General features: G+C 37.6%; 1 protein-coding gene across 1 annotated transcript in view; it reads right to left on the reverse strand.

Annotated features, from left to right (window-relative positions):
* TMEM135 (transmembrane protein 135) overlaps positions 1-24,233 on the reverse strand; it is a 180,695-nt gene that overhangs the window by 96,254 nt on the left and 60,208 nt on the right. Inside the window, exon 5 of the mRNA XM_030042887.2 lies at positions 8,645-8,710. Coding sequence (XP_029898747.1) covers positions 8,645-8,710 — 66 coding nt within the window. The remainder of the gene's footprint in view (positions 1-8,644; positions 8,711-24,233) is intronic.

The raw sequence follows: 24,233 nt of genomic DNA on the forward strand, positions 1-24,233 counted from the left end.
CAGGCAAGGTATCAGAAAATTTTTAGAAAGAAAGAAAACTTCAAAATACGTAATTCCCTCCTCACTTTACTCCTTGTCAAAAACATCTTGGTGGAAGATACCTGGCAAACAGTTCCAAACATAACTCAATTACTTTTTAGCCCTCTGTTTTACTTCACATAGGGAATGTTATGATTATCGCAAGATAAATATATACTGTCAGCCTGCATTAAAAAAGATAATCTACTTCATAACAAAAATAATGCATAGCATGATATGTCAAACACTTAAGTACTAAACCCCATCATTCCGCTCTATGAAAATAGACGCACTATGTTATTTTTCAATGTACCATCCATACATTTGAAAGAAAAATACAAAGCATGAATCACCTAGATCACTTCTGCTTTGAAAGTTAAATCATAAGTTCTGTAAGTTTCCAAACTCGCGTGTTACCTTTCTTCAGTGGTAACTCTCCGTATTTTGGAATATATGGCCACTATCCTATTTTCATATATTTCTACCTTAAATTTACATCAGACACAATTCCTACAGTGTATTCATTTCTCCCATTCCCTAACGAATGAATTCAACCACTTCACTTTAAAATTATTTGTAGCAGGTCAATATTTTTTCAAGGCTCATGATGATTTTTAGTAAAAAACAGAATATCCTCAGGCAAACTACATATTAAAAGACCAGAAAAGTTCTTCATATTCAGCTCAGGTTTTGAGACAAATTTACTTTCCTCTTCCTGATTAAAAATTAATTAAAAACCCATAAACCGCATAAAATGGATAATCCAGGGCAAGTTAGACAAATAACACCTTCGCACAACTGGATACATGGCAAAAACATTCCTTGAACACTGTACACTGGAACACCTCAGAGGCAGTCTGGTGGTCTTCCTCCCCAGGGTTCAATGGTATTCTCCCTCTCCACACCCCCCCTAAGCTTTAGTTTTCGCTGCATTAAATCAGAAGAATTATTTACTTTTGACTTACTTCCAGATAATATAGATAAGGTATGCCAGTTGTCAGCAATTAAATTACCTTTGAACTGTTACCCATTGTGACCTGCCAGAAGGATTTTCCAGATACCAGTACTATTTTTCAATACTTCTGACACGTATCCCCCAAACCGAAACCTTAAGTAGGTAGACTATAAAACCGTTCTGTCCTTATGGATACGTTTTACCCATTTGCAGCTCCTTTACAAGAAGTTATAAAGACAGGCTCAATACTACTTCCAAGAAAGATTTCACTAAAGAGAAAGCTGTAACTATGTATGGCAATAATGTAAAGGGGTTTTTTTAATTGATGTTTCAGAACACTGATCTAGGATACTTTTTTTCTTTTTTTTTTTTTTTAAACTCGTTTCTTTTGAAAAAGCTAAAAATCAAAGCATAGATTATTCTCTTGGGGACAGTGAGAGAAGAGACCTCTCTTTAGAGGAAAAGGGACTCAGACCTGCCTGCAAGCGACCCCTTCCTTTTAGTTTTGGAAAAACTTTTCAAAAATAAGAGTGTAATGATAAGAGAAATTAATACTGAAACCTACTGGCACTTTGGATCTTATACCACATATCAGAAAATATGGTTTGGTTAAGTTAAATTGATGCTGTTTTGCAACTTATTAAATTAAAAAAATACACATTTTTCTGTGTACTAGCAACCCTTAACCAGGAGGGAAAAAAACACAGGATAAGATCCAAGAGACTGACAATCCTACTTTGAAGGCAGAAAAAACCCATGAATGTTATGACATGACCTTACAAAAATTTAAGTTTCATTGTACCAAACCAGACTTCTTTCGTAATGTCAAACACAGTTTGCTAGAAAGCTTTATAATTTCAGTGAGGACAAGTGAGGCTCATTTTGACCAACAGCGCTGCTTTTTAAACATGTCCTTGACTAAAGACAGAAGGCTTAAAAAGTTGAGAGCCTTCAGGACCACAACTACAGTGTCTCTATTGCTGTAAGATTTATGTAAATCTGAGAAAACATCTTTCCTCACATATTAACATGACAGTAACAAAGTATTCAAGACAAAAGCACGGAAACCAGAGACATTGGGGTAGTCTGAGAGAGAACTTTTGAACCCCAGATAATAAAGACATCTTTGTGATAGGAAGGTACAAGGGCAAGGGGATCAGATGTCCACTATCCCGTTGCCATTCGGTTTCTAATGTGCCTGCTAGTGATTAGGCCTGGCATGGCCCCAAGCCAAAATCACAGGAAACCATGTGCCCAAAGCAATTTTATTTAAATGAAAATTAATATCAAGTGATTCACGGTACTTCTTCAGAACCTAAAATGCTATCGTTTATGAAGTCTTCCTGCGTTCCATGTATTACAAATGAGGCTGGGCAAAAATACAAGCAGAAACATCACTGTGACAAAACCCAAAATTTAAAAATCAAATGTAGAATTTGGTAATTTCTAGAATAAACCCCTCCATATGGAAGAGATCATCGTTTAAATGAATACTCTGTTGCATGTCATCCTTACAGATGACAACTAAATATAACAACTGAGGTGTCCTAAGATCTCTTTCAAATTGCTCCAATGGCAAGTAAAATTAGAAAGTCCCTTCTCACGAAAAAAGTTACAGTTATTGCTATTAATAAAAAGGGTTCTTGTCTACATGACTTAATTCCACAGCTGAGTTTCCAGGACTCTACAGTGCACTCTGCTATGACATGGTAGATGGGGAAGAAGAAAGAGGGCAAAGAACCTTGAGCTAGCAGTAATGTCACTTTAACGTTGTCCCCTCCTTTCCTAGGTTGAAATTCTTTCTTAAAATCAACACAAGATAAAAATTCACAGTTAAAAAGAACCTACAGGTATATATATGCATGAATACATGTATGCACACATATAGTTTAAAGAGACAAAATTGTTCCAGAAATGTAACTTCACTGACTACTGAATTTTGTGATCTACTACTTATCATTTAGTGCAACCCACAAATGCCAGAAATGAATGCTTTCACAGTTTCTTCAGCTTTTAATAACATTTAAAAATTTATTATTTACTTTAATGGCATTATTCTAAAATATATATATGTACACATCCCTTCATATAACAACATAGCCTATGGGTCTGATTTCTAAAGAAACAATACTCTGTTGAACAAGAATTATCAAAACAAGCATTTTATCATAAATATATAAGAATTGCTGATTTGGAAATAATTGCATTGCTGTTACTAAGCTCCTTCCTATTCGGACCAAAACAAAGTGATGTTATCTTGAGAGTTGTTCCAGTGCTTGTTTTAATGCTTGAACCCAAGTCACACAGGCGGCACTTCGACCATGTCATCTTACATCTCTCACAACTGAAACCTGTAAAGCAGATGCTAAAGTCTGTGTAACTGCTGCATGAAGAAGTATTTGATGCTGCTGTTTCCACTGTTATGTGTTTACTTGCAAAAATATAAAAGAAATTGCACTTTAAAGATCCTTACTAATCCCCTTGTTTAACTTTTAGCTAAAAATTTAATCACAAGTGTATCATTGGTATTTACTACGAATACAAAATCCACAGAAATTACTTTTTACAGATATCTAGGCTAAATTCATAAAGCTTTGCACTTCACATTATTTACCTTACAGAAAACACACAGAATGAAAATTTAATTCCTAAATCTATTAAACATAGCTTTAAACACAAAGCTTTAAACACAAGCAAAGACATGTCTTCTTCCAACAAAGGACACCTTCAAGCATGGGTATCTACTGCCATAGCAATGCATATCATTACATGTATTACACCATAAGGCCACATGCCATTTTAGGCTGGAAAGTATATATAATTACTTATATTTTTATATCTATTTTTACTTCAAATTTGGTTGACAACGGTATTTTTATAGCCAAGAATGCTCCAGCCTCATTATCTATGAGGGCACTGGTTTGACAATTCCCTTTAAGCTGTACTGCTGCTGTATCTCCAAGACAGAAGACACACATACTTGGGTGGGCATTTGTTGAACTTCACCCATTCTTCCATATGGACAATATAACTGGTAATTCCGAAAGGAACCAGGAGTCTGCACCAGCAAATCAACATAAACTCCAGTTGGAGGTTGGTCATTAACTCACCTGGAAATGAACTAAATGGGTTGAGGAGGAGAGACAGGACTGCCATTCAGCCTCTGCTTGTTTCGTAGAGTATAATATCCATCAGTCTTAGACGGCTTTGGATGGATATCTCTTCAGGCACCCCAGCTAAACCCAACTGCTATTGTGAACTGAACCTCTCAGAAACTTACACAGCCTGCAAATCCCTTTTTATACTTTGTTTCCCATGGCATTTCACGAACAAAGGCTTTTATATTACTGGAGGGGGACCACCAAATATCTAAATTAATGGCATTCTATTGTAATGCTACAGACTGAAGACTCTTTCTTTCTTCAAAACATCTCAGCTGTTGTAGGCATTTTAAAATGGAGCCTATCATATAGCCTAAGCTCTTTTTTTGCTCTGACTCTCCTACACAGGTCTTTCTCTTCTGCAAAATTATTTTCTTCCTGTCTTTGCAATCAGAAGACACTACATGAAGATTTTGAAATTTCCACCATACTGAAGGTTCCCCATATGCCTTAACACTTCAGACAGAAGAGCACAATCCATAGTGCATGGCCCTTCTCTTCTTCAGTTCTGAGGCAGCAATGGGTTTTTTCCGCATAGACTTAATGAATTCTAAAGACACACGTCTGAATTGTTCCACCCGGAAGTCCCAGCGTTTTTCAGATGAAAAGAGATTAAGACAGTTTACAAATTCATAAAGATGTTATAAGAAATGAGTTAACACCCACAGAGTTCATGCATGGCTGGTATCAGTTCCAGCTCTCTGGGAATCATGCCTCTACCATTATATCTCTGTTGTCCGTGTCAGCCCATGTATTTCATAGTGGGTTTTTCCCCATTAAGGGTTCCACCCTCTCCATGTATCCTCCTGCTCCTGTTTCTGGATGGGCTGTGCGTCTTTGTTTCCCTCCTCTGCAGGGACTGAGAACATCGGTCCTGCAAGCTAATTGTCCTATCAGACCTCTCCTTGTTCAGTAGCTCCACATGACATACAAATCTTAGGCGACACACTGGTTTTGGTACATCACTTGCTCAGTGTGAATAAAATTGGTCACTTCCAGTTAAAATTAGGGAAGTTTTCTCTCTCTGTGTATAGTCGCCAAACTTCAACTTGGCCTGCGTCAGATGTATTCCACCTTCCTACCACGCATCCAGTGACTTCTCATAGCCACTGCTGCCAACCCTTACTCCTCCTCCTGGCTCTCCCCCGGGGACAGCAGAAGCTCCAGGGGATGCAGAACTGGGAAGCGTGAAAAGTCAACTCTGAAGCACTAGCCTCCTCCTATTCTTCTTCTCACCCTCTTCAGCAGGCAAGCTGCAGTTGCTCTTGTTTCTCCAACTCCGTCACTGCTGCCACACCAGCCAGCACCCATGAAGAGAGCAGCTCCGTCTGGAAGAGGCTGGGCGGCGTGAGGAGCAGATGGCAGCAGATCTCAGCCTGCTGCATGAAGACCAGAAGCAGAAGAAACAGCTGGAGAAGCTCTCTAGGTGGTGTCAGGTCCAGGCACCCTGAATGCACAGCTCTCAGCTATGCCCGTTACCGACTCTGAACCCTGTGACACTAGTGAAACGTACCCTAAGACTTCCGTACAGAAGCACGGCCGTAGATTTCCCGTGATCACATCTGCTCGTACAGTTTTTGGATCATTTGGGAACGAGCTAGAAGCACTAACAGAAACGAATAACCTCTACAAGGTTCTGCCTCATGCTCCACCCCAAAACAAAGCAACTGACAGAAATAACTAATTAACCTGAAAGAACAACATATTGAATCCTGAAAATAAATTCTGCTTCTGGGTTTGATTCCCTCCCATGGATGCTACTACACTTCCATCCAATCAGGAGCAAGGGAACTGCTGAGAAGATTCTTCAGGAACGTTTGTGATCTATATCCCACAGTTAAATAATTTTTAGCACTATGTACCCAATTTTGATAACTACTTTCGGCAGCACAATTTTCTAAACTCTCAACAGTAATTTTACAAACCACATGCAGAAGTCAAAAAACCAGTACAACCTCATTTTTCAATTTCTTCAAGGATAACAAAGGAAAAATTGAAAAATTCTATATGCATAAAAGCTTGATGAGTCCCAATGAATGAGGAAATGTTGGAAGGAGGAGAAACGGGATTTCCCATAGACATTCAGTATCATAAATTATAAATCCACCTCGTGACAACTGGATTATAATGGATAGTTTTTCATGCACCCTGTTTTGCCTGTATAGAAGAAATGTTTGCACATTAATCTGTTCAGTGGTGCAGACAGAATATTGCCATTTTTTCATTTATGACTTTAAAACAAACAAGTATGATTTTTCCCTTCTAATATTGAAGAGTTTTACCCCCTCTTAAATGTTAAATGGGGTTACATTTTTAAGTACTGCTGTGAAAGCTGAACAGCACTTTTGCACATTTGGACTGCTGCCTCCATAGTTTGGAATTTCCAATAAACAACTTGCTCTGCTTTGATTTTCACTGCCAAGTTCACAGTTTTCAAACAGAATACAGTCAACTTTAGTTCATATTCAACTTTCTTCTGGCTCCCTTTCTACTTACGCACTGTGCAAACTTTCAGCAATTTCTTGGAAGAGCTAAACAAATTTTAATATGACTTTTGATAATTATATGTTTCTTCTGGAAAAATTAATTACATTTGATTAATGTCATTCCTCATTTTCAGACTAAATAAATTACAATTCACCAAGGAATTTAACGAAAAGATCTTCCTTGAGTGAAAACATTTTTCCCCCCTGCATATAGCCTGATGAAAATGTAAGAGAGAAAAAAGGTCTTTTTATTTCTCCCACTGCCTTCTTACACAAAAAGCCAACTCTGTACAATTCTTATATGTTTTATCTATCAATTATCTAGCTTCGCATTAACTGCATTTCCACTGAAGCCCAAGGAATACCTCGGAAATAGTGTCACAGGACACAGTACGCCAACGTAAAGTTTACCATCATCAAATAGATGCACTTTCACCCAGTTCCTTTCTTGCTAACCACGGCTACATCCTTTCACCACTTATCTTGCTGCTTCTCATCTGGTTCTCTCTAGCCCTTGAGGCAGTTTAATTGATAAAAGATCAGAGGGAATATCTGAAGAAAAAAAATAAAACTTTTTTCTACCACATCAGTGAGCTGAACTGGCTCAACATAAGATGTATCAGATACAGAAATTACTAATACTGTTCACAAAAAGAGATCGTTATGCCTGTAACCATCCCAGTATTTTGCATTGCATGGTACAATTAGTTACACTTTAAAAAAAAAAAAAAAACCAAAAAAAAACCAATATATCATTTGATTTTTCCACAGTTCACACCATTCACTAGCTAACTACAAGGATGGAGATTCCACAAATAATCTGGCAACATGGTCATTAAAACACAGAAAATTAAGTACCCTTCACTGAAAAAAACTAAACAGAGAATTTGGAAGGGTTGCACATATTCCGTAACTAACACTTCTGGAAATTTCATTACACTCTTCTGTAGAAAAGAATGAAGAGCAGTACATAAAGAGTAGAAAGGATCCATATATTCAAAAAAGCTAAAACTACAGAAAATGGCAGGACAGGAAACCTCAGGTACATCTTCAGACACTGATGCAAAGATATATTACTTTCTTTCAAAAGAGACATTAAGCCAACTTCATCAGCATCAGGAACTTTTTACAGCACAGCTGGGATTCCAGCGTAAGTCTAGGTCTAGATTCCAGATTGAATGCTGTGTCTGCTATACAAACTTTTCACAGAGTTACCTAAGAATTTGATCAAAATCAGATTACCATGAAAAAACACTGAGGTTTCTACATTTAAAACCCTATACACTGTAGCATCCAGCTGTGGCGATGCCCAGATCAGTTCTCATTTCCAGTGTCATGACCGACTGTAGTATTTTTTTTTTTAATGAAATTCAATCTAAGCATGAATTGCACCACCTAATATTGGAGACTTTTAATCAGCAATGTTCAGAACAATGTTTACCTGATATAAAACCACACAACAAAGGAAACAAATGTTCCCCATCAACAGAAGTATGTATGAGCAACATAATATTCAAATATCTTTATCCTCTTTAGAGTAATTAATATATTAATACTTTGTATACTACCAGACATTATGATTTCTTGAAAGGAACAGAGAAAGGATGAAGTAATCTCTCCACAGCTACCCAATAACAAAGATCGACCTCGTGAATTTCTCTAGATTCTACAATTTTTGATAGAGAAAAATAGTGAAAAATTACCTGGCTAAAAGGACATTCTTGTGAGTCACTTCTATTATAAGGCTAAATTATGATTCAGGCAAAGAGAAAAACAGAGTGTTTTTTGAAGAATAGCTCATCTCCCACTGGGCAGGATTTAAATTCTTGTCCTCTTTTAAAAAAAACCTATAACGTAGGTATGCAAGTTATATAAAGTCCAGCTCTCTTCACTTACCTGAAGATGGTAAGTCTCCCAGGAATTTATAAAGCATTACATGAATAAAATATTACACCACATGTGCCAAAAAAAAAAAAAAAAAAAAAAAGAAAAAGAAAAAGATATATAGATATATTTAGCCTTACTTCTCCGTGTCTTAAAGGTGTAATCGCTCCTCTTGCTACTGCCATTCGGAACAATGTTTCTGTGGCCTGCACCAACAAACACACACACACACAAATTAGTTATTTAAAAAACAGACAACCCAGCTCATGAAGATTTTTTTCAACTTTTATAACTTTTTCTTTTTTCAAAGTGTCAGCTACCTTTAGCACCCATTTTGCAACTGAATCACTTCAGTAAGTTATTTAGAACAGTCTGCACAGGTTAGGCAAAGGTTTATGGCAAGGTGAGAGGTCCATCGAGGATTTTGGTCTCAGCATAAGTAACCACCTAAACAGTGCGCGGTCCCTCCTGCGACACTGCAGCAGTTACACGAGACTCTTCACACAGGTCAGAGATGCTCAGCCCCATATAACGGTCTTCCACAGGTTGTCAGGTAAAAGTACGATACTAAGGGAAAAAAATAGCTATATGGTATTTTACAACTCCTGAAACTAATTAATTTTAAAAACTTCTGTTTAATATTGGATTCTATAAATTAACAAACAAGCATCAAAAAACAAGAGTATGATCCAACTCTTCCTAAAAGCACCTGAGCCCCTCTTAACTCTTAGTAACGGTGACATTACAAAACACAACACTGTCATGTGCAAATGACAGGGAACACAACTTTTGGGAAATCTTACATTAGATTAATCTTTAGTTAGGTTGCATACCTTTCTGTGTTAGCTGTCCCATCCTTTCTTTAATCCAGTGGGACAATTAGCACATACTTCTGACATAAACATAGATTACTGACTTTTAATGCAGGCTATAATACAAAAAAAGCATAGGTTCTGTATGTATATATTTCTTTCTACAAGCTGACTGCAAAAAGGCTTGAAAAAATTCACTGGTTACATAAAATCATAGATTGGCACATCAGTGTACACAAGAACAGATTTGTTTTAAAGACTTGTTTCCATAGCAAGTAGTGAAGTCGGTTTCAATTTCAACTGTAACGAAACATGTTTTTAATATCTGGTTCTAATAAAAAAAATATTCTAACATTTAAGGATCTATGTTCAAAAGTAATTAGCAGGCTGTTTGAAAAAATGTTTAGAAAGTTTCTAAATAAAAGTAGTTTGCAGTAGCTGATTATCTTTCTAAATAATGATTTAAAAAATAAGCACCTCAATGCTTACACGACTGCAAGACTTGCTGGGTTTGTGCTATACTACCTTAAGATAGCCGTATCTCAACAAATGTAATATCAAAGACATCTCTTGAGATTAATTCCTCAGTCTTCCTAGACACAGATTAAGTGGGTTTTACCCTTTTCTAAATAATTGCGTGCAGAAAAGAATTTTATAAAAGAGCTTTTAATTACCTTATATCCCCCCCCCCCCCCCCCCCCATCTGTAAATGAATGTGTGGGCTCCAGGACATTGGACTGCAAAAATGTATTACTTCATTTATACACCCGTGAGGATGCAGGGCAAGGCCCAAGTGCAATTCTTGTTCTCAAATTCTTCTTCTTTGAGGGGTGAAGTGAACCTCATACAATCTTTTGTATTTCCCAAAATTGGTTTCTTTCACCAAGATTTTTAAGGATGTTTCAACCAAATTGAGCATTCTGTCAATACAGCTAAGCTGCTTTTGTTTCTTTTGAAAACCACTGGTGTGTGTGACTTTCTTTTCACATCTACTAGTAAAAGATCTCTCTTAACACACTCCTACTCACATCGTTAATGCCAGATGTCATTCAGAAACAAGGAAAAATCACAGCAACAGCAAATCCAGCACCATAGATGTCCTCCTGTGGGCACCACTCTTGATGTGCAGAGTACCACTAAGAAGATTAGCCCTACAATCACAGATTCCTACCCAAACAGCGTGGGGGGGGGGGGCCACCTATAGCCATTCATGCACTGACAATGACAAGGCTGGAGAAAGAGCTATTGCGGTTTTAGGTATGCAAAATCCAAGAGGATGCTTAAAGAAGTTCATCTTTCAAAAGAGTATCGGACACAAGCTTACTGTTGGTGTAATGTTTAAGGTGAAGGAACTGGGCATTAGTAGAAAACATTTCAAGATTGCATCCTTTCAACAAAGAAAAGTGTGAACGTGTTGAGACTGCAGTAAGGCAATATTCTACATGGAAGAACGAGATGAAACAATTCAGAAATTTCTTTAACACCTTCACGAAACTACAACATCACACAGACTAATGATAAGAGTGATCAGGCTAGGAAAATTTGGCCAGTCTTAAAATCTGAATTTATCTGCAACACTTCTGTTTTGGACAAACTTCCGCACTGTCTTCAATTTCCATCTTTTTCCCTTCTGTCCTGCAAATGCAGGCAAACCCAGAATCGTTTGGCAGAGACCACCAGGGTCATCCGCTCCTACTCAGGGCCCCTTGGAGCAGGTTGCCCAGGGCTTGTTCAGGCACCTCTAAGGATGGAGGTCCCACAACCGCTCTGATCAACCCGTTCCGGTATTTCACCACAACATTTTCAGTGACAAGTCCATGAAAAAATGCAATTTACAGATGACCTGTAAATTCCCTGCACTTCCCAAAGAAGCACAGCCCAATTCCCCAAATTCTCCATAAGTGGTGGAAATGCTTCGCGCCAGCCAAGTGGAAGGTCATCCTTCCTTCTGTGGTTTCTAGCTGTGACAAGCCAAGCCACACCGAAATCCCGAAACACAGAGCGTTCTGCTGGCGTTCAAGCTGTACAGGTTGGATAGGGAGGAATAAGCATGGAGGGAGGGAACTTAAAATATAAACGTACCAAAAGCTCTATTTTTTTGAAATGTTAAAGACAAACTCCATCATACTTAACGCTCCATAAAGAATAGGGCAAAAAAAGCTGCATGACTGAAGAATCCCACAACAGTAATGAAAAAAGAACACTATGCTGACACACCTCATATACTTTCTGAAATTCTGTATGTGATGATATCTTGCTGATAGTAAAAGGATCCCTACAAGACATCAAATCTACTTTGACTAAAAATGCAGTTTATTGAACAACGTCTTGCCTGGTATATTCTTGGGTTTTAATTTCAAGTCTACCAAAGTTATTTGTACAATAATAGTCAATATTCATGCTGCATAATATTCTCATACAACTTGTTTCAATATTGATTAAGTTTAAATCCATTTAACACAAATGTCACAACTTTAAATAAATTTTTTTTAAAGTATTAAGTATATTGAAATGGGAATTTTGTTTATTTAATTGGATTAAATCTGATAAAAACATGCAGAGTACTGCCCTGTCACAAATTAATCTATCTTTCAACACAGGCTACCTAGTAAAATAATTTCTTTGACTTCTTCCACAATAGATTTCCACTAGAAAAGTTTAGCAAACTTTTAGGCTTTAGGTCAAAACTGCCCTTCTGCCCCATAGAACAGTTTTCCCAGCTCTTCTGGTTCACAATTCACAGCATCCTTGAGCAGAGAGACCCACAGTTACATGCCATTTCAAATAAGTTGAATTACCTGGTTGTAATGTCAGACCTTTTCAATCATTAAAATATCTTCTAAAATTCTTGCATATGTTTATATTAGACATTTGTCGACTGAATGCCAAAGTTTTACATACAATTACGTTTAGTGCTTCCTAATTTAAAAATACAGCATAAATTACATCAATTTTTAAATGCTGAAAATATTAAAATAATCTTGTATTTGGTGTTAGGATGTGTGACTGTGACTATGAAATACAACTGACTGGAAGTATTTATCATCATGTCAGGATAACCGATTAAAAAGGCAAAACTGCCCATTTACAAAATAATAATAGCGTTCCCAAAGAAACCACCGACTAGGAATTCAGATCATTTTTAACTGCTTCTGCCTCTGTTAGCATTAAGTATTTCATTATAATCAGATTTTGAAGAAGCTGTAAAAATTTAAGATTTATTTGCATTCAATTCACTGTGAATAAGCCTTAAATAAGAATCATTACAGGCTTAGGCAATGACTTCAGATACTTCTGTTCAGAGATGGGAGTCAGAGGTCCGTAAGAAAGCAAATTATCAACAGATGGTTTTAGTGATCTCAGTGTGAAATAAATGTGTTGCCAAGCTGATAGTTACTGAATCCTAAAATTGTTCTTCATTGTAAGGAAAGTAAGTATACTGTGTTACATTATACGTGAGGTGAAATGGCAGCCTAATGTATCTTACCACTCTGTAACGCCATGCAAGCTCTAATGTCACCTCCAGACAAAGATGACCAACTGTTCCCCCTCCAAGAAAGCAGTCACTTCTGTTCAAATTCCTTGCAAGTGGGTAAAAAAAAAAAAAAAAAAAGAGAAACCACTTGTATGAACCAGAACTAAAGTGGAAAATAATTGTGCATTATTGATGGAAATTGTAGGAAAAACAGCAAGAAAAACAGTACTTTAGATTCCAGATGTTTTGAATTTTCTAGGTATTCACAAAAATAAAATGGTCTTATAATACTTCATCAAAATAGTTACTGTTTTACCAAAGTTAAAACTGCAAATGCAAGCAGTGGAGGGGATTGCTAATGCAAATTAATTAATTTAGAAATGTATGCTTTTTAATCACCTGACAAATTTTGGCATCTACATCTAAACATGCGTTTAAAAAAAAATAATAATAATTCTGTTTAAAGATATGTCCTGAAAGGCTCAGATCTTTGGAAATCATTCACAGCAATTTACAGTTTTAATTAATTTGTTATAAGAATAAAAACGGATGGAATACCACAGACGACTTTTTTTTTCATTCCTATTAAGTTTGCTGATCTTGGCTACAATAGCTGGCTGACAGCTCTGGCCTGTAAAATTTATGCCTCTTCATGAAAAGCAAATTACATTAAAAAAAGGTGCTTCACAGTCTATCTGAAATCATCACTAACATTTTTCAACTTGATTACATGTTGCAAATGAACTATTCTTACAGCCCTTATTAGCTAACCATCACACAACTTTTGAAAACAAGCACACGTGCTATAAAAAAGAGATTTGGTAAGATTCAGAAACAATAATGAATAGGAAAATGAACAAGAAGTTTCTGAAATCAAATTTTTTTCCTAATTTCTGTCCATAAATTTTCAAGTGTAATGCAACCCTCTCCATCTAAACATTACTCCAGATGACAGATCTAACTTAACAGATGAGGGTTTTTATTGTTACAGCTTTTGATGAAATTACTACAATACCAATATAGAATTTACTGCCATTCTATATATTTTATGAATTTAAAATGCATTTTACACATGTTAAAACACAACACTGAAGATGAATTGATGCTTTTAAAGAGACATATTTAAATTCTTATTTTCTGGAAAACTGTAAAAAATTTCATTCATTCCATTTTACAGGTGTGACTTCCATGTACCTCTGTCTCTTACTTTTTTAAAGGAGTCTGAGTGTCTCTGCCTTCATTACTGAACCACTTGAACTTTACTTGTACAATGAGTAGATCAGTATATACCTGACATCTGAAAGACACAGGTTCTTTCCATTCACCTATTAGCAAATCAAATCACTTCTTACATTTACCTTCCATAAAAGCAACTTAACTGTGACCTCTAAAGACAACACAATTTAAATCCCACGATAAAGCATATTTTACAGAGTTCATGATAGCCTTGCACCCGTTTTCTGAAACTTCTCTAATTTTTTTCCATTTTTATCTTTCAGAATGCAAACACCCAGAGAAAATATTGCACCAAACACCCACCTTTGCATTCCCTAATATTTGATCCCCCTTTCCTCTGGTTACTTACACAACATATGTGCACCTTTATTAGAAGGATAATACAATTCTATTATATAATCACTTTTTACTGCCTGTCCCAAATGATAATAAAGATGCACATAAGGAATGGAAGGACACATATCCACAGTATTCACAAGCCCCAGCAATTATCAGATTGCAGGACTATCTCGTGGAAGCTCTGGACGCACAAGAGAAGGGCTAAATCTGCTCTAATTTATGGGGAGGAGGGAAGACCAGCTTGAAGATTAGAGGGTAGAAAGCAAATAAAGCACACACCTGGCCACGTATCTTATACAGCAAAAGTACTAACCGAAAATGGTTTTCCTTTCTCAAATAATAAATGTATATTGATTCCCTAACTAGATATTTGGGGTTCTGTAAAACTCATCACTGATACAGCATAAATAAAGCAGTATTAAAAGTAACGAGATTAATAGCACAGGTAGCTCTTTTTGAGTTATGTCTTGCTCCTTCCTTAGAGTATTTGCAGATTTGTTGTGTAAACGTAAGTTCAAGTTTACACACAAATATTTGATCAGTTCAGTGTAATTTCTATTACACTAACAAATTCCATTTGCTCACGGAACTAAATCTGCACTCTCAGGGTTAATGAACTCTCTGACGAATTAATTTACCTCTACCCTACTACCTAACTAAACTACCCTGATCTTCGTAACACCCAAAAGATAACATACATCGTTGTGACAGACTTTGCATTCAGCCTTCGCCATGTCTCCGCTGCAAGAACACCCCCTTGCTGCAGCCTGGCTCACGAACCGCAGCCTCTCCTTAAAGAGCTTTAAAACTTACAGCTGCAGAACACACACTCAAATGAACTAAGCACAAAAATAATCAAGCACTGTGCGCTGCCAAGAGGATGAAATACAAGCATTAGTATTTATTTATCTTAATCTGAACCTAGTATTCTGCAGTTGTGGCATTTGTAACTATTTCTAAGATTATGGTAATTTTTTTTCTTCTCCTGACTTCTCTACCTGTTCTTCTCCCTTCCCTTTCTCCCACCCCCCTCCCAAAAAAATGCTTGGTATTTAATTGGGATTCCTGGTCCCAGCCTGTAACTGACTTTCACCTTTTTCTAGTTTTCTCTGCAGAAGGGATTGAACAGCTCAACACTGCAATTAACTAAATATCAGGAAGCCAGAAAAAAAAAAAAAAATCCGGCAGTATAATGCTCATGAACTGAATTACCCACAAACCAGGCCAGCAGCCAGCATAGGAAACTGGAGAAATAGGCCATTTAATCTCTTTTGCCTTGACAGAAACGCCAGAGAAAGGAGGTCCAAGCGAGGCTGCCTCGCCACCAGCACTGAGCTGAGGTTTCTGCATCGGAGAGACGATCCGCTGCAGCTAGCTAAAACCTTCCTCCTCTCCAATCACACAGCAGAAAGACAGAAAACAGCTGCAAGCCAGCCTGCAGAAAGCACATGACAACTGTCAAAAATGGTTTTGATTAGTAATGCTGTCAGATAGAATAAAAGATAAGAGCCGAAAGACCACTCTGGCTAGCCCAGGAATACACGAGCACACTTGCACGTAGTCGGTGCTCCCCCAGGACTCAGGGGTGGCAAACTCTTCAGATTTCCAGCTCCAAAATGGTGAGGAGTACGTGCACCCACCCACCCATCCACCCTGTACCATCCCTGCAGCGGGAAGACTTCCCACCTCCCTCCGTCCTGTTTGGAATTGATCCATGGGAGACGTTTCTGCTGCCTGGCCGGGGGCTGTTGGAACAGCAATGCACAGAAACAAGAGGTCCGGCCAGGCTTGATGTAGCCACCAAGTGTGAGGATAACAGAGCAACACTGCCCTGAGCCCACCGCTATACTGAACTCCAACACTATAGAGGATCATAGAATGGTTTGGGTTGGAAGAGACCTTAAAGATCATCTAGTTCCCTGCCACGGGCAGGGACACCTTCCACTAGACCAGGTTGCTCAAAGCCCCATCCAACCTGGCCTTGAACACTGCCAGGGATGGGGCAGCCACAGCTTCTCTGGGCAACCTGTTCTAGTGTCTCACCACCCTCATCATAAAATATTTCTTCTTTCCATCCAATCTAAATCTACCCTCTCTCAGTTTAAAAACATTGACCCTTGTCCTGTCACCACAGACCCTGGTAAAAACTCTTTCCCTATCTTTCTCACAAGCCCCCCTTAAGTATTAAAAGGTCGCAGTAAGGTGTCCATGAAGCCTTCTCTTCTCCAGGCTGAACAACCCCAACTCTCTCAGCCTGTCTTCATAGGGGAGATGCTCCAGCCCTCTGATTGTCTTCGTGGCCCTCCTCTGGACTCACTCCAACAGGTCTATGTCCTTCTTCTGTTGGGGGCCCCAGAGCTGAACACAGTACTCCAGGTGGGGTCTCACCAGAGCAGAGTAAAGGGGGAGAATCACCTCCCTCAACCTGCTGGTCACGCTTCTTTTGATGCAGCCCAGGATATGGCTGGTTGGCTTTCTGGGCTGCAGTTGCACATTGTCAGGTCACGTTGAGCTTCTCATCAACCAACACACCCAAGTTCTTCTCCTCAGAGCTGCTCTCAATCCACTCATCGCCCAGCCTGTATTTGTGCTTGGGATTGCCCCAACCCATGTGCAGGACCTTGCACTTGGCCTTGTTGATCATCCTACACTTAACTACATCTCTGCCTGTCCATCCATTCTGACTCTTCGCTGTGATTTTGTAGCACCTGACCCTGCTGGTCTGAAGAGCACTGGTGAAGATCATCACACAAGAAAGCCAACAGATGAGAAGGAAGGCTGTGTGACATGGCAATGAGCACCAGGATGTTCCTGTAGAATTCATTCCCAAGCTATCATAAACAAGTGAAGCCAGACTTCTGGAACACAAGTAAAAGCAGACTGAGGTAAGCTTTCATGGTCCACTCACAGTTCCTCAGTGAGTTGTTGGGACAACTGAGATCAAAATCCAAAGACCCCTGATCCCTATTCTCTACTCTAACCCCTAGAAAATGGCAGAGATTTAAACACTCAATGACACCAGCAAGCTATTCCAGCAGCCTTGGGTCTTGTAACAGATATTTTTAAGTTTCACTATGAGCACTAAATTAATGAGAGCTGCATATTTAGACAGCTTTATTTCATATTATCCAAGCATGTGTTCTGGAATTCCAGACTAATTTAAATACAGTCATTTACAACTCCTTTATCTGCCTTCAATGACCAGAATTTCTTGTTAGCATGAACTCTGAGCAGGTTCAATTCAGTGCATTCCCTACAAGCTTTATAAGATTTATGTTTAATGTGTTTCACAACCATGGTCCTTTTTCTGTAGGGGATTACCTCATCTTTTACGTTTCCCACTGGTAGCAATTTTAAGTAGTAGCTCTCAGTATTTGCAAATGGAAAAAAAAATTTCTTTGTCTCAATTGGTTTGTTTCCATGTGTGGTAATTTACCCACAGAGTTTTGAGTTAAACTAATACAAACCTAATCTAAAAAACATTTTCAAACTAGTGATTTATCATCACCACACTGTAAACAATAAGTATTATAGACTACATTTACTTTGGATGAGACACTCAACTCACTGCCCAACCTTATTGTTTAAACACGTGTATGTCACAATCTTTCTGAACTAATTAGAAACAGAACACACAGGTTAATGCTATTTCATTTTTGGTGCAGTTTATAAAAATGCCTCCCTCCTCTGTCTAGAAAGGTTTCACTGATGTTGGACAACAGCTAAATTGTTTTCAATAAAGGATATGCGTATTCCGGAGATGACCTAACAAAAAATCATTTGGTATGATTTTATTTATCACATGCTGTTGTCCGGAAGGAAAATAAATAAATAAATAAAATAAAATAAAATAAAATTCTGATTCTAAGTGATTAAAACCACTTAATACAAAATAATCAGCAAGAAATGTTAAAAAGTCACATCTTTTATGGGGAATGGTAATTAACTACCAACGTAATGTAGTATTCTGAATTATTTTTTTTTAAATCAACTTTTTTTTCTTTCAAGGAGAGCTAAAAAATTCAGGGCTTAGAACAGTATTTTGAGAGCTGGCAGAAGAGTTGGTCAATCTCTTCCTGTTCTTGAGAAAGCTATTCTAATTTTGCCCAAGAGTAACTAATAGAAATCTTCACTTACAGGCTGCATAACGCTCAACAGAGTTTGCAAGTGAAGCCACTTCAGATAAACTGAATGAGAAAGATTTCTTCTTCCCACACATCTTTCTCCAAAATTGACACGCCAACAGTACCTCCAGGGTCTGAGAATAGCCTTCTCTGCCAAGTAGTGCAGGGCCCATAGCAAAGCACACTGGCATACTGTTTTCTCTTTTCAAGAAAGGCAGGAAGCTTTTATCATAAGACCAATCTCAGAAGGAAGCCACACTTCTCCTTTACATACACTATCAGAAGGGCCATGTCTATTCTGAACACTAAGACTGTTGACAGAAGCCGCAGTGCAATTGTACTTCAGAAGCCCTGCTTTGTAATAATCAAGGTTTTGACGTAACTCCTACACATAATCGTTAAAACGTTATGCCAACATAGAACACGGGAAAGTAGTAGTCTGTCAAACCTGCTCAAACAAGAATTATGACAACTCACCACCTCTAATTTGGGGGCTAAAGAATCCTGAATTTCCAAAAATCCAGAATTTACTCATGTATAGTAACTAAGTTTAAAACACTTCACTTCTGTCTCCCTGTCATGCCAGGAGCTGGATACTCCTCCTTCCCGCTCTTAAAACGTTTTCCACGAAGGGAAGTTAACTGGACTGACCCTGCCAACTGATGAATTACCGTAGCCGGCCCAGCAGCAGGACTGGAGAACAAATACCAAATGTCAAAGCAGAAGAAAGTACCTCTAGCAAGCTAAATTAGTAAAATGTCCTTAAAAATCAAGGCATCAGCCAGACTCAGACTCAAACCTCCTGAGATTAAGTTGGCTCTAATCTCCATGGCCTGAAACACATCAGATCCAAAGAGGTTTTCAGTCAGGCCTGCTCGACAATTTTGCAATCACCAAAATTACTGTCATGAATTGACTTCAACACTATGAAAAATCCTTGCCTGGTATATAACGACCTGGAAATTATTGCCAACTAGCTCTGTAATCCTAACAATAACTGGGCATGTTTTACTCTAGGGAAAAAAGTTTAGCCTACTCTAATGCAAAAAATATGAGACTTGATTTCTACTATCACGTATCAGTGGTCTCAGGGGATATTAGCCTTTCATCAAAATTTGGATGGTTGCTATAGACAATGGTAAAAGAAGGAAATATAGCTACATGGAAATCAACATCAGGTCTGTAAAACCCCTGCTTCACTTTCTCTAAAATTTGGAAGGCAAATCACAAGCAAAGCAGGAAGAACCACAATGAGATTATTGGTAAAACAAGTAAAGTTCACACATAAGAGTTGGATTCTAGCTTTTGTTCTTCTTATCTGATAGCAGGCAAGACAACTGAAATACGGAGGAATTTTCTGTAAATAGGCACACTTGTGGTCTTCTTTCCCAAGGGTGGGAAATTAAGACATCCTAAAAATCTGCTCCTGATGGTACTACCATGGCAATTCCTCCTCCAAAAAAGGAATAATACTTTTCACTTACCTCCCAAAGTCATAAAGAATACTGAATTAGTTATTTCCATCCATTGCTTTGAAAATGTACAGACCAACTAAAATTCCAACATGCTAAAAAAAAACCCAAGCTGAAAAATTTGGAAAGAGCGAGGGGCAAATGTCACAGCTTTCTAACACTGAACAACAGCAAGTTATGGAACACTTTTCGAACACCATCAGAATAAATAATTCTAGGCAACTACTTCTCATGCCTAAAATGGTTACCATACTTGCCACTTTACAGCTGATTGATGAGGATAAATTTTAACAGTCTGTGAAGTATTTACAGACTTCAGCTGATGAGCGTCAGAGAAAAGCCCATGGAGGAACTGATAACCTTTATTTTAAGGAAGTTTTGAACACACACAAATGGTTATGGTTAAAACAAAATGTTGAGCAGCTGCTAATCCAGAAGACATCTTCAATCATTTACTGGGAACAAACGAGGTTCCCGAGGAAAAGACATTACGTGATTGCACAGTTAAAGACCATTTTTATGCACTTGTACAGATTGAAGTTAAACAAGCACCTCATTAGTGCAACAATTTATCTCCATAGGATTGATATCCTCTGGATATTCTGTAAGCAGAGTTTAAACTTTAATATAATTTAGAAAAAAATGTGATGGTCGCTTTGGAGTGAAAACAATCTTTCTCTCTGGCCTGTTTTTAAAAATAACCTTCCCACAGATACAAATGAACCATATGACTGTACCGTAATATTTTGCACTCCAACTTTTAATTCCTCTCATGATGACATGGAGATCTTTATTATTCAGTATTGTTATTCAGAAGTGTATTATTCTCAATTCTTATTATACTGAAAGATATGTAACGTTAAGGCTGAAGCATCGTGTTGGTAACAAAAACATGAAATCTGTAAGAATAATTATCCCTGAAGCCAGCTTTAGAAATCTAGAGAAAATAAAAAACTAAACTTAAAAGAAATACAAACTACTTAAAATACAGAAAAACTGCGTTCAGCACAGATCTCCACGAGTGCCACCTTTCAAATAAGAACCACTATGAATGCGGTCATTAGAGTAACATTTAACCTTAAATTTTCTTCTTATTTTCAGTGACAACGATATCAAAGATTCAGTTTCTTCCAGTAAAAGACAATGAATCCAAAAAGCAAAATGCACCAAAAAAACCCCCACCAAACAAAAGCCTGCTTGACAAACAAGCTTTTTGCACATTAAAGTTAACAGAAATTTTACAATGTATTTAAATAGAAGAAATGTTAGTCCAAAACATGGCACTTTAAAAAAAAAAGTCATACATATCGTACTAACCAAATTATTCTAGAACAAATGCTTCTCTGGAATTAGTATTTTATTCATGATGGATTTGAACTATTAATCTAAATTTGTTACACTGTCCAATACACAATACACAACACACGATTCCTGTACGCAAGGACACCACCATTAAATTCTCGTTTAAAAAAACCTTAAAAAAGACTTATTTGGAAAACCTTGCATTCCCATTTCATTTTTGCAGCACAAGACCAGAACTAATTGAATTGTTACAAGAATTAGCAGGTGAATGTCTGGTGGTACATTACATGTAGGTTTGTATATTCTGTCATAATAGTCTGCTCTGTTCATAAAAGGTATTATTTATGAAAATAGGAAATTTGCATGTCCCAGTGCACAACATATGACATTCACACAGAGCAAAGACAAAGCAAGAGGTTTTTAAGTCTGCAGTTGAATTTGCACATTTATAAGGATAACACAGGAAGCATCACCAGTAAATCACCTGCTATATTTACCAAATCCAGAAACTGCAGCACAGTCCTAAGCTACTCTAAGTGATGTAAAGCTGTACCACAATACTGGGAAAGTAGAGAAGGCAATAAGGAGATGGCTTAAACGTCAATTTAAATTTAAGCTCAAATTCTTGCTGCCTACCTCAGGGGCAGACAAACCACAGAATCCCTTCACCAGACCACTTTATACACCCTACATTTACCCATTCTCTTTATGTTAAACATGTGAGGAAGCTAAAAAAACTATATGGATTTTAAGATTCACAACAAACGCTTTAACCACGTACAAAATAACAAGGAAGAGGATTTTTTGACCAGGAACAAAACGTACAGTTATTCCTGGCAAGGTTTAAAGGTACTAAATACATGTAGTAGGTCTGTTATATAAACTGCACTGGATTGCATGGATAAGCATGTTCATTTGAACAGCCTGTACATTAGCACAGCCAAATAATAGCTCATACCTCTTGGGGACAAAGTACATAAATCACACTTACAGAAGAAGGAACTGTGTAAGGAATGTAGCAATACTAAAAACAATTTAGAGACCGTGGCAGACAATCAACTGAGACTAAAACATGCTGTGTTCCGCATCAAATGAGCAAATTAATCCTGATAAGTGCAGAAACATCAAATGGGCTCATAAATCAGACTGTTTAATGTCTAATCTGGGCTCACACTTTAGAAAGCTTTCAAAACATGGCTGAAGAAATGATGCATCTGTTTTGCAACATGAAGAGTAGTGAACAACAGGTTAAGCTATCATGTATCAGGCCAGGTCCTCACTACAAGCTTTTCCCTCTCATCTATCAGATGTTAAAAGTCTCACCTCTTCATTGACATAATATGCAGAACAAAACAAAAACAAAAAACAAACAAACAAAAAAAAAAAACAACAAAAAAAAACCAACTGGTGCCGAAGCTGCTAAAACTGAAGGGCTTGTTGGCATTTAAAGGAGTTGCATAATCAAAACATCAGAAAAATTATTAGCATGAATTGTCAACAGTAAGATGCTCCCCAGATGCAGCTGTGTTACAGGCTTTACACTAACACAAGTATCTCTATGGGAACACTTTCTGATAGCAGTCAGCTCCTTCACTCAGTGGAAAGAGGGAAGGAATTACCATTTTACAAAAGCCTCCGGATAAAACAGCTTCAGCTAGAGTAGTGAGGTGTGTTTTTGTTATTTCAAACACTGGTCTTATCAAAGGAAGCAGCAGCTGCTCATCTGTGTTAAGTCTTTGTTTAAAGGCCCAGTAGCTGTTTAAAAAATAAGTTATCAACCAGAAGTCACAAAAAAAGGCTAATGGGAAAGGTTTGTCATCAAGCTGGGAGAGGTCTGTCATCAAACTAGCCATTAAATTATAATGGCTAGCACAAGTTGCAAGTAAATTCTATTCCAAAAATTGATCCAGAGCCCTGATAACTGAAAGAGACCCTTCAGCCCTTCCCCCCACCCCGAAAAAGGAGATGGCATTTTATGTTTCATTTTTAATTATTCTGACTCGTACCACAGCGACTCTTTCTCAGTTTCTTCCTATGCACCAAGCTTTCATTTCCACAATATACTACAGATGGGAGGCATAGCAACACAGGATCGTAAACAGCCAGACCCCATTACAGCTTCCAAAATGCAAGTGCCACAGAAACACGGAGACGTGAATCGGGATTAGGCTTCAGAAGTTGCTGGAGTCTCTGTGGCTGGCACCCACGGAGCCAGAAACGCAGAATGAATGGATCTCTCAGTGTTTTATAGTAATTAGGTACATTTCTGAAACTGGCGCTTCGATTGCTTCGTCTGCACTAATTGAGCACAATGCAAAACACTGCTCTGAAATGCCAAACAGCAAATTTAACAACCTTATAAAGGAGCCAGGAATACAGATTCTTTTTTTCTTTTTTCTTATTAAAGAAAAAAAAAAAAATGACTGGCCTAACTTGTCGCTACACAAAACAGAGAGCTGGAAAGTGTCCAAAATTGCTCTGTGAGTGTTGTTTTATTAGCCTGAGACTGTTAATAAATATATTGTAAACGAACTTATACTTGCTTGGGTGGATATAAAGAAACAATTGTATCACTGTTCTTACAATGTTTACAATTTACTCTAGTTCTTCACTTTTTTATCTTAGTTACACTGTTGCCTATGCTAGTTTACCTTAGCAACTGACATTTATTTGGTCCATAAATTACCCTAATGCAGTTTAATGCTCTTTCATAAATTTTACAAACACAACACTTACAGAACATAGACTTGTATTAATTAAAGCCATGCCTACACAAATCTAACATTTCCTTTAACGTTTTTACTTACTGCTAATTCTGGAAAACACATAGATGGACAAAGGCTTTCTCTTCCCTTTCACCAGGTGTGTTTTTAAAGTTTAAATATACATATAAATGTGTATTTTTTGCGTGTGTACCTTATTACCAGTGTGCCACAGCTGATAATACACAATCTTTGACAGGAAGACTC

This window comes from Aquila chrysaetos, chromosome 19, assembly GCF_900496995.4.
Source record: "Aquila chrysaetos chrysaetos chromosome 19, bAquChr1.4, whole genome shotgun sequence".
In the NCBI taxonomy this organism is placed as follows: domain Eukaryota; kingdom Metazoa; phylum Chordata; class Aves; order Accipitriformes; family Accipitridae; genus Aquila; species Aquila chrysaetos.